General features: G+C 39.7%; 1 protein-coding gene across 1 annotated transcript in view; it reads right to left on the reverse strand.

Annotated features, from left to right (window-relative positions):
* Positions 1–12777, reverse strand: part of cdkal1 (CDK5 regulatory subunit associated protein 1-like 1) — a 260220-nt gene that overhangs the window by 168258 nt on the left and 79185 nt on the right. Inside the window, exon 7 of the mRNA XM_030750431.1 lies at positions 8801–8921. Within this exon, the coding sequence (XP_030606291.1) occupies positions 8801–8921 (121 nt within the window). The remainder of the gene's footprint in view (positions 1–8800; positions 8922–12777) is intronic.

Raw genomic sequence — 12777 nt, forward strand, 5'->3', positions numbered from 1 at the left:
ACCTGACTTTAGCGCACTGTAATCTCAATGACAGAGATGACTGCCAGAAATGCAGCTACACAGAGAACAGGGAAGAGACAGCTAATGAAATGTAATGAGGTGGAACAGTGGAACAAAGGACTTTTTATGCCTGGAATCTAATGGCAAAGGGTTGATACAGACACAACCCCACACACACACACACACTCTCTCTCTCTCTTAATGAGCCATTCTGCGTGAGCGGCTGTAAATTCCTGTTTATGACACTGAAGCACCACATCTGAACTTGCTCACAAAAAGTTTTTTTTTAAGCAACCAAACACACACACACACACACACAACGCACACGCACGCACACACGGATTGGATGGCAAGCGTAGCCTGGGGCAAAACACACATGCAAGAACCAGTTTTTGTAATTTTATCAACACTGACTCAAAATAGAGCATTAAAACAAAACTGTGAAGTTTTTTTTTGTTTGATTTGTTTTGGCATTTTTTTTTTTTGTCTGTTTGCACAAAGAGGCAACAAATGGAAAAATACAATAAACTAGGGATGCACCGATTAGCTCCCCGATACTGATGTTTAATAAAAAACAATTTGACTGATAACCACACTAATACCAATGTTTTGTTTGCTTGTTCTTTTTCTCCCCTTTTTTGAGGAAATCTTCTTTATAAACAAACAGTTTTCATGTTTTTTTTTTAATCCTTCCATTGCATCTCTGAACGATCACATATTCAATCATAGAAATTTCTACAGCTAAATCCAAAGACAAGGCTCACAAAGCTGATAGTGGTAGGTAATGGAGACGGCCACTGTATTTGCTGAAAAGCGAATATCATCCATAAATTCCTGTAAACACAATCCAAAAACAGATAATGCAGACTAAAACGTATGCCAATTAGAGAGCAAAAGCAACATCAAGCCAACATCAAAGCATAAGGAGGGTGGTCTTCAAAGTACCCACATCTTATTCAATACCAAAAGTCAAAAGTTAACTGTGTGTGTATTTCCAATATTATTCTCTTATGTTTATCCTATTCCCAAATCCACTGCCTCGCTGCTCTCACTGACTACTCAATGTATTCAGACACAAGCTGTGAAAAACGCCTGGTTGACGAACATCCAAACTCTCAAGGTTTGGATTGCATGGGATGAAAGGCAGGTGAGAGTATCATTTAAAAACTGCATTAGTAATCGGTTAAATATCAGCTACATCATCATCATCATCACCATCTCATACTATAATGAGCGTAGTGTGTGTATGGTTGTTCCCAAACTCCTCCTAGGCGACTGGTTCAATGTTGATCAAACAGCCTATAAACTACCCGGGGTACCAAGACTTGTTAACATCTATATGGTGACAGCTTGAATAAAAAGTTCTATGTATTGAACATTTTACGCACGTAAATCAAACCTAACATTCGCACGTTCATGTGGATGTTACACGTACATTTTAACAGTCACCAGAACCGTGCTCGACAAAAAAGGCCTCAAGCAGCTGCCGCAAACGAAGGGTGTGGCCGTTCATTTCTTGAGGTTAAGTATTGCATTTCTTTTCAGTCATTTCAATCTGAATTTCTATGTTTACAATTACAAGCCCCTACTACTAATATTCATCTCAGGGTTAAAGTGTCTGACCTGTAGCAAATGTTGAAAGTCGTGCCCTTTCCTCTTTCAGTGTTTGTGGAAACATGCAGTTTTAAACACTGCTCAAAATCATATTAGTAGTAATTTAGTAGTAATTAAGCTATTTAGGCTTATGATTTATAGGTAGATCAACATTTACAAATAACAGAAAAGATATGTATAACACTAAACATAAATATGATACGATGATATGAGCTGTACCACATACATGATGCATTTCAAACGGTTCCAAGTTGTTGGTAATTCAATGTTTTCTTTAAATGACACCTCTAAAGTCAAATTGATTGACCTTCATTAAATGTAACCTTAACACAGTCTATCCAACAACAGAACATGATGTCAAATTTCATGATAACATTTTAAACAGTGCCAAAAATTTAATTCCATTCAATTCAATTTTATTTATATAGCGCCAAATCACAACAAAAATTTAGTACATAAAGAGTTCATTTTAAAGTATAGAAATAGTTTGGATTCGGGAGACAGACACCTTCTCTACTTTTAAGATTAAACTCAAAACCTTCCTTTTTGATAAAGCTTATAATCATGGATAAAGTGATAAAGTGACCCTGAAAAATCTCTTACGCTGCTATAGGCTAAAGCTGCTGTGGGACTTCATGTGATGCAATGAGCAATTCTTCTCCATTTACCTTTTTCATCCCCCTCCTGTTTATATACCACTGCAGCATAGTTTCCCATAGTTTGTTTTGTCCTGTCTCCCTATGCTCTCCTTTCTCTTTTCTCTTCCCCCTCACCCCCAGCCAGTCACGGCAGATGGCTGCCCCTCCCTGAGCCTGTTTCTGCTGGAGGTTTCTTACTGTTAAAAGGAAGTTCTTCCCTTCCCACCATCACAAAGTGCTTGCTCATAAGGGGTCATTTGATTGCTGGGTTTTTCCTTTAGAATACTGTAGGGTCTTTATCTTACAGTATAATGTACCTTGAGGTGATTATTGTGTTTTGGTGCTATATGAATGAACCTGAATTGACGTGAACCTAAATTATGTACACTTACTGACCACTCTATTAGGTACAACCTGAAAGAAAGCAAGAAAGAAAGAAAGAAAGGTGTTTTAAGTGACCTTGAATGTGACATGTTAGGTGGTGCCAGACCAGTTGGTCTTGAGTATTTCAGAAACTGCTGATCTCCTGTGATTTTCCCACACAACCATCTCTACGGTTAACAGAGAATGGTCCAAAAAGGAGAAAATATCCAGTGAGCAGCAGTCCTTCTGGGTGAAAAATGCCTTGTTGATTCCAGAGGTCAGAGGAAAATGGCTTTGAGTTGGTAGGAAACTAAGCACTCGTTACAACCAAGGTATGCAGAAGAGCATTTCTCAACACGTGGAAAGCTGAACCTTGAAGATCAGAGAAGACCACACGGGTGCAGCTAAGAAGAGGAAACCGAGGCTACAATTCACATCAAATGTTGCCTAGTCTGATGAGTCTTGATTTATGCTGTGGCATTCAGATGGTAGGATCAGAATTTGGTGTCAACAACATGAAAGCCTGAATCCATCCTATCAATGGTTCAAGCTAGTGGTGGTATAATGTGAGGGTAAGGTTCAACCTTACATACATTGGGCCCTGTCCTGGTTGCTGTGGCAGGCCGGAAAGGCAGACCCCAAAAGCAGGACTCAAAAAGGTGCAAAAATGAACTTAAAGGACTTTATTGAAAATTAGGACCGTATAAACAAATAAACTGGGCTGGTCTGTGGCCAGAACTAAAACTACGGGGGAACAAGGAACAGAGACGCACACAGCTGGACATAGATGACAACACGACAAAGAACAGAAGAAAACTGAGGGCTTAAATACACATCAGGTAATCAGGGCAAGAGGAAACAGCAGGGCACAACAGGTGAAGCAAATGAAACTAATAACAGAGGAAGCAAACTAAACTCAAAGCACGGGGAACACAAGACTTGTCAAAATAAAACAGGAAGTGACTAAGGAAGGAACACGGCACAGGGAAACAGAGAGACAGACATGGGATAGAAATGCAGACTAGTCACAACACTGGGAATAAAACTCAATACAGAAACATAGAAGGTCTGGGGTAAGACAAAAGGACAAACAGACACCAGAACACAGACACCAGGGAGACAGGGATGAAGGAACCAGAAAACCAAAAATGATAAAGCCAGAACTAAGAACAATGAAAACCAAAACAAACTGGGAAAACACAGGGAAAAGAAAATTAAACACAAAACGCTGGGCAGACGGCCCAGGACCATGACAGGGCCCCTCAGTGCCAATTGAGCATGTTTAAATGATACAGCCTGTGTGAGTATTGTTGCTGACCATGTCCACCCCCTTATGACTACAATTTACCCAATGTAATCTGCAGCAACTGTGAGATCCCATCAGGTCAACACAGACCAAAATCTCTGAGGAATACTTCCAGGACCTCCGTGACTCCACATGATGCCACAAAGAATTAAAGCAGCCCTGAAGGCAGAAAGAGGTCCAACCCAGTACTAACAAGGTATAGCTAATAAGGTAGCCAGTGTATATATATTTGCAATAAAGCATCCATAATATTTAACTAACCATGTTTGAAAGCGTGAAAGTGAATCCCACTAAAGTCCCAAAACGTAAGCAGAATACAACTACACTAAAATAAACTGAAAACTGATACAAGGAACAATATGAGAGGAACATGGTGATACTGGACGGGCCTTCAAACTAAAATCCAGGGCTTTTGTTCATTTATTTACCTAGTAAAGTCAACTAAAAATAACTGCGCTAATGGCCAAGGAGAAAACTGGCAATGATCCTTTAATACAAAGCCAGAGGCTATGTGCTGGACTATGCTGAATGTTTTCTGATGGAGATGAAATTAACTTGGTGGGGGGCGGGGAGTGAGCCAATCTAATTTGGATTTAATAGGAGCAAATGAAATTAATATGCAACTTAATGAAACTAATATTGTGAATCAATTTGAACACAAAATTACATTTTCATAGGTACTCCCAGGTGAATCACGGTGCTGCTAGGATTAGCAATAATAAAGCGAAGGGGGGGTTGCTACAACCTACGTGAGTGGCAGCAGGGTGTTGCTGTGGTTATCACTGCTGCCTCACAGCAAGAAGGTCCTGGTTTGAACCTACCAGGACCTTTCTGTGCTGTTCCTATCAGCTCAAAGCTTTGACCTCTGGGATCAACAAGGCTTTTACACCCAGAGAACTGCTGCTCACTGGATATTTTCTCTTTTTTGGACCACCAGGACCTTTTTCTGTGTGGGGTTTTCATGTTCTCCCCGTGTCTTTGTGGGTTCTCTTTGGGTACTCCAGCTTCCTCTCACAGTCCAAAGACATGCAGTTAGAGGTGTTGGTTAACTGGTGATTCTATATTGCCCATAGGTGTGAATGTGAGTGTGACTGGTTGCCTCTCTGTGGTAGTCCTGCGACAGACTGGCAACTTGTCCACGGTGTACCCTGCCTCTCACCCGGTGGCAGCAGGCTCCAGCCCCCCTCTACCCTAAGTTATCTATAAAAACTGATTATGGGGTATCTGGTACAGGAAGCAGAATAACTGATGTTCTGATCAGCACTCTAAGATCCTGCTGCCTTCCATTCAAATGTTCTGACCTGCACATGCAGAGAGCATGATCCCTGACTTGCATCATTCTGTTCAATGGAATATAAAGTCAGAAACTCTGGGTTTGTTGTTATTTTGTCTGGGTGTTTACTAATAAGTGAGCATGTAATCTGTATGTTTCAGTAAGCCACATGCAAGAGTATTTATGACCTAAATTCAATCAGCTCTACTACACTGAATCCCACTGACATGGACAACATGCTTGATGACATTCTGAAGTTTAAAATAGCACTAGTAAAATGACAAGAAATCTCTCAATATATAGCATAAAATACATGCAGATATCAACTGTGTTTACGATATGTTCATCTTTTTATACCCTAAATTTATGTGAGATTTGCAACTTCTCAAAGATCTGTGGAAGCCCTCCACCCTCAACCGTGACACCAGCTTGACATTTGGCAAGAACAGAAAAGGCAGCACTCAAATGAATGCATCCCACGTGTTCATACAAAAAGGCAAACTGGCAACAAACTAGAGACATTAAAAGCTACACACACACACACACACACACACACACACACATACATTAATGGTTTTGAGTGTTCTCTTTGACGCAGAAGCAGTTTGGTTAAAAAATTAAAAAAAAAAAAAAAAAAAAAGCACAACTGATGCTGTGAATGTGAGTGCCTGTGTGCCTCACAAGGATTTCTCTGTTTCATCAGCTGACAAATGCCACCGCTGATGTCACCAGAGGAATATAACTGATCATCCAAAAAACTGAAACCATAACAGGGAACATTTTGTCTTCTTTCCTTAAAACACACACACACACACACACACACACACACACACACACACACACAAAAAAAAAACCTTAAGAGTACCCTTACTGACACCAATTGCTGACCAGCTCATACAAAAGTGCACATTAAGCTCAGATTTTCAGTAACAGAATTGTTATCTGGAAGAGATTTGCTCGATTCACCCAATCAAATATTTGTATAATCCACTATTCTACTGAAGCGGTTTCGGTTAAAAACAAGAGGATTTATTTGTTGCCAACCCTTTGAAAAACAACAGCGAGATCATCTGGATCAGATACGGACCTCCTGCTGGCAGGAGGCTGCCAAGGGACTGACATCTGCACACTCATACCGTAACAAAGCCAGTAACAAAATGCATACGTCCAGGCTTGAAGGCCAATGTAAGCAAACACAACAGAAACAGTCACACACGTGAGTACAAAAGCACATAAAGCAAGAACTGCTGATTTTCACAGAGAGGTTGAAATTTTAAGGCAACTAAGGAAGTGCTAGGGCTTAAAGTTCATTTACTGAAAATTATAAAACACTGTTAAGCAGGGGGAAAAAAAAAACAGTGCAATTTTAACTGTTGTGTCTTTCAGAACAACCACGTATAAACCAGCTGCATGACAATGCTGACCAATTTTAAGCAACAGTTAGAGCATTATAGAAAGGTCCTGTCTAATGTGCAGACATGATGACAGTTGTTGCAAAAGACTCTTCATTTAGTCAAAAGAGATCAGAATCCTGCCATTTTAAATGTGCCAAGTTTGACTCTGATCAAATGTGTCAATTTAGGTGAAAAACAGTGACTGAACCAGTCAAAGTTAGATTAGGTCAAATGTGGTCTAAGAAGCTTTAGTGTGGAACTGAGCTCTGCAGATTATGAACATCTAAGGCAGCCAGCTCTTCAGGAAAGACTCACCCAACTCCTGACTTGATGCTTTTTCTTTTTTTTTTCCTTCTTAATTAAAGCAGTTCTTAACCTCGGGGTATCTGTCAAGTATAATCATGCAGAGCAGGTCGCGGAATAATAACGTCACTTTAAACACATTTTTGAGGTAAGGGGTGCTACTCTCTTCTCTTTTCCATCTGCTCAACTGAGCGCACACAGCTTATGAGTACAGAAACACAACTGAGTGAAGACAACAGTAGCAGTTAAAAGTGTGGACACACTCGTCCAAACATTTGACTGGTACTGTCTATTTTACTGGCACCAATAGAAATACTTGCTGACTACATGTGCAACAGAACTGATAAAAAGCACAAAAAAATGTGTCAAACTCCTCTTAACAAAGGCCACAAAACACTGTCATCTGCAGAAGAGATCTACAGTTCTTGTTAAATGTGTAAGGTAAGCAGAAAACATGAGAGCTATGTTTTTTTGCACATGATTGACTTCAACGAATGCTCACACTTTATGTTTCTGCAGGCAAACTTCCTGCTTTAAATATAGTTACAAGCAGCAGTTGTGCAAGCTACAGTCACCATATCAACGTGATCTTATCATTTTAAGTGTGACTATAAGCGTATAGAGAGTAAATTAACTCAAGAAAAAGGTGTTGAGTCCACACACAAAGTTTGGTGGCAATACAGAAAACGGTTGCTGAGATATCATCTTAGATCCTGTTTTGGCACCAGTTCCGATTTGGCTGTGACAAACAAAGTATTGAAAATCTAAAAATTTACCTGCTAACTTTTGTGAGCCTGTGTCTGAAAATCATTTGTGCCAATTTTAGTGAAAATAATTTGTAGCCTGTGACAAAAAATTTGAAACTTTTCCATAAAATTCAATATGGCAAAAATGATTTTATAGGGTGCTTAATGCACAGAATCATTCAACTTCAACCTTTTATTGGAGTGATCCAAGTGATCAGGCTGGCATACAGGTTTATAAATGAATAACGTTTTCTGGTACAACATGAATTATGACTCCCTCACTGACTGCAATAAACGTAAACGCAAAAGGCTCAAAGAAAGTGAGGGTGCATTGCTGATCATATAAAGTCTATGACTTCTCAATGGTGCTTGGGAAAAGCTTAAGCTTGTTTACATGACAGCTAGTTAAAAAGCAGGAGGGCTTGAACACAGTTGTATGAGAACAAATGACTATTAAGCCTAGAGAGATCCACTCATAAAGAAGATTATTGCTTTGCCTACAAGAGTCCTTGCTTTGAGAGTCAAACCATCAATGTACAGACCTGGAAGACATCCATTTGTTTGATTGATGGATGATCATCAGTGGAGGTCCAGCACCAAGAATTAGACTGTCATAACACTTTTTTAACTAGTCTACTGACAATACAGCACAAGTTAGAGGAGACATATCTGTAAACAACATAAAATTAGCCCATAACGTGCAGCTGTACAAGTGGATGTGGGTCTGAGAGTCTATGTTTGTGCAATTAGGCATATGTGGTTTTGATTTGACAGAGGCAAAATACCACAAAGTATTGTAACAGGATAATACAGATCATCAGAGCAATGATGGGAAAAATACTGGGTTTATTCCTGCTTTTATCATAGTAGTGGACACAAAAACGGAGAAAAAGCTCAGACATCTGTTACAATGTATGAACATGAATATATTCTGACCTTATACGTACATTCACACCACAGGAAGTGATTAAAATTACGCACATTAATTAAGCATAGAGATGCTCTGCTCAAGTAGCTCAGCAACCAGACAGACAGAGAGCACACTGACAAACATGCACGCGCAGTAAACTGGAAAGGCAGAAAAACTGAGGCAGTAAAATTGAATTCAGTTGTATGTGAATATTATAAGGGTTGTGTTTTGTGTTAGTGGCTCTGTGTCCTACCCAGTGTTAATTGAGATGATTTCAATGAGGGGGTTCTTTCTGATCTTGGGCAGGTCCAATCTTGCTCCTCCAAGTCTCCGGCCTGCATCTTTCTTCTGACCCAGCAGACGAACTGAGTGGCCTGAAATCAACATATCATCACATATCATCTCTTTTCAAACTAAAACACTGACTTTATCTGCTCTGCTCTTGTTTCTCTGCTGCACTTAAAAAAAAAAAAAAAAAAAAAAAAACCAACACTACTATCCATATGCACATGGACACAAAGATATTCACATATTAAAAAGGAAATCCTGAAGTATATTCATTGTTGTATTTTAAATGTCAAATCAAAATACCACTGCTAAAGAGAAAATTAAATATAAGACAAACATAAGAGAAAGACAAAGTCAAATCACTTCCTCTTGCTTTAGTATGTCTCTAATCAAACTTACAATACAAACAAACAATCACAACTACATTTGCATAAACCATTTCACCTACAAGCACAATGCCACAGAGAAATCACATTTTCCACTGTGCAATATCCACATGTAGATAGACAAATAAATTTCATCTATTGTGGATAAACTTAGCATGACAGGACAATGAGGAAAAAAGTAACAGATCAAAGCAAATGCAAACAGGCTTCACATACACCCTTTAGGGGTGGACAAGCATAGTCAGCATGCAGTAAGACCAATGACTCTGTAATGCCATTTGACAGAAATGGACACATTTTGCTGTTAAACATAAAATTAATTTTTGGGGGGGGGGGGGGGGGGGGGGGGGGGGGGGCACAAAAACTCAAGCACAAACAACAAGAACAAACCAAATGTATAGGTAACAACTGGAGATACAGAAAGAGACAAAAGCTGGAGAAAGACTAAACAGCAACCTGACAGACTGACGAGGAACAAACACAATGTAGAGGGATAATAAGGCCCAGGTGAAGTCCATCAAGAATAAATAACAAGGGCAGGAGCAGGAACAAAGAAACAGAAAGCAACATCAAGAGCAAACATTCAAAATAAAATGGGAGGTAAAGTGAAAGTCTGATCACGAGTAAACTCACACAAAAAAGGGGGAAAAAAAACAGTGAAATTCAGGAAGGGAACACAGGAGGCACACAAAAAGAAAAAACAGAAACCAAGAGCCAACACAAAGACCATGGTGCAATGTGGTAAAGGTATGGTGAAAGAAGACAGTAAATGGTGTGATATATATAACCTATGTTATGCTTGCACCAAAAACTTGACATCAAAGGTGGCACCAGTGACGAGTAGGAATGAAAAGAGTAATATTTTACTCACAGTGAGAACTAATAACAATTATTTATATGTGGTTATCATAGTGTCCACAGAGGCAAATGAAAAATCCACAGCTGAGTCTAACAGCTAATAGCAAGTGACATCCAGCCTTTGGTGTGTGGAAATGGGACACAGTACTCCCTCTTCTCCCCTCTAACCATCTAATAGGCTCCTAGCTAGCTGTGTGCGAGATGGAGGCGCTGAGGGATGGAATTGTCTTCCTGTTTTCATCCGCTTTACAAGGGTCTCTTGGGAGGGTGGGTTCAGAGCAGGAAGCATGGTTATCAATTGGTAGATAAAAATGACAATCTGCCCCAGAGGACGACAAAGAGCCAATCGCTGAGGCGTGACTGGTCTTAATATTCCAGTACAAGCAAGGAAATAAGAAAATGTCCCTTGTGAAAAACAGCTGGGACTTGGACCAGAATTGGCCACACTTTGTTTCCTGGATCTGTGCGTCCATCCCTCGGTCATAAAACAAGGATTTAAAACTCATGCACTAATGATGGCTCGAAAAGTTTGGGATATGTGAAACGTTAAAAGGCACACCAGTAATTTTGGTGCAGGTTTGTGGTAAAAATCTGTTTCTGGAATTCCCTCTTTTTTACCATTTCATATTGAACATTGATTTCTGCATGGTCGGAAAATATAGTTACTAAACATAATTGCAAACACAGACTTGTCAGAAGAAAGCCATTACCAGTATGCTGCTGGATTTCCAGATGTTTTTCCAAATAATGAGCTTGTCCATTCTAATAAAACTGGAAATTGTCATTCCCCACATACTCCGTTGCTCTCTAATACTGCACAGGACCCCTGTCACTGTGACTACTACAGAGGACTCTAGAAATAATCTCGTTGCCAGCATGGAGTCACTCCAGGAATGTACCCAAAGCCAAATTCAATTTCAGGGCCTAGGGGACCATGAATGGGAAGCAAGAGATAAAATAGCTAATACGAGTTGCTGAAGAAAACCAAAGAACGCTTCACTATTTGTCATCTCAATTATAGAGTTTACAGAGGCCAACTGCTGTGATGGGCAACCCTGCATAGTCATAGACACACACACACACACAACCTAATACTACATTTTCCTGTGACTGACTGCCCTCTTTTCTTTCCTGAACTTCTCTCAATCTATCCTTGTTGTTTTATTTCGTTTAAATCTAAACCGCTATAAATGCTCCATCCACTCATAATGTCCCATTAAAACACGTTAGAGAAGAGAAGGGAGGGAAGGCAGTGACAGATGGATGTGAAGCTAGACTGGTGGATGCTTGGATGATGATGAAAGATGTTTAGGCCAGCCAGATGGATGGTTTGGAGGGAGAGGTAGAAAGCTAAAAGGATGACCTGTTGACCTGTGTCTGATGTCTCATAAGCAGCAGGTCCTGTTGAGCTCCCTGGTTTGATTGTAAACTAGCAGGCAGAAATATTGGATTTTTTGGGGGGGGGGCACTGAAAAGACGGGGACAGAGGTGGCAGATGAGAAGGACAGGAGGGTTTAATGTTTTTTCATTTATCTTTTCAACATTTTAATAAACGGTTTATTAAATATGTAAGACCCTCTTTGAAAAATGCCACACAGATTAATTTTGATGGGAAATATCTCACATGCACATCAAATGTATAACAGCAGTATGTTTCACTGTGTGCCTTATGGCCAGCATTTCCAAAGAGTGCTTCCCTTAAAAGTCATACAGGCTTTGATGCTTCACAGAGAAACAGGGTTTTTTTTTAAATTAATTAATTAATTTATTTATTTGGGGGGGGGGGGGGGGGGGGGGGGTGTCACATCTAGAGGGGCTCTCTCAGAATGAAAAAAAAAAAATACTCAGAACATCTTCAGATGACTACAAAAATATATGCGAATGTCTCAACTTGTCTCTTGGTACCTGTCTGCATCTGTTCAACCACATCTTCACACTTCTGCTTCACCCCCCCCCCCCCGCATTGATAAAGCCAAACAGATTGTTTATACTGGTGAAATAAGGATCACAAGGTTATATGGATGCCATATAGCCACCGATCTGTCACTACACACAAATTAGCTTGTCTAACCTTTTCTGCTCCCCGTCTTTGTGAGGCATGCACACACTAACTATAAACTGTTTCTAAACGATAAATGAATATAAGGTGAAAAGCAAACATCCAAGGCCATCCTCTCAGTGAAAGAATATCAATATTAGGAGTCTGGTTTAAAAAAAAAAAAAAAGAAGCCCTTAAAAAGAAATACATCAGAAACATATCAGTAGTCCCAAGATCAGATTAAGTGTGAAAACACGGTTGGATTGTGTTAGATGTCCTTTTGTGGGCGTTTCCATATATTTCTTCTTGATTAAAAATATTTTACTCTTTGAAAGCCCATTTGTTCTCATGGCGTGTATTTGTCTATTGCGCATCGCTAAGAATAATAAAAGCTGCCCTTGTAAAAATGTCCATCCATGGGTGTCATTGATGTGTGTGTTTGTTTGTAAAACAGAACAGCCAGTGGGCTTGGAATACACGATGCTGTCAAAGGACGGGTTGTTGTTAACAAAAAAAATTAACTTCTGGCACAGCTAAAACAAATTGATTTGGGAAATAAAGCTTGTAGCCACAGTAACACTACCAAGAACAACTAAATAACACTGTACAAGTGAGCGCACACCCACTGAGCCAACCTGAGACACAACTATGGGATAAAAA

Source organism: Archocentrus centrarchus, chromosome 16 (assembly GCF_007364275.1).
Source record: "Archocentrus centrarchus isolate MPI-CPG fArcCen1 chromosome 16, fArcCen1, whole genome shotgun sequence".
NCBI lineage: Eukaryota > Metazoa > Chordata > Actinopteri > Cichliformes > Cichlidae > Archocentrus > Archocentrus centrarchus.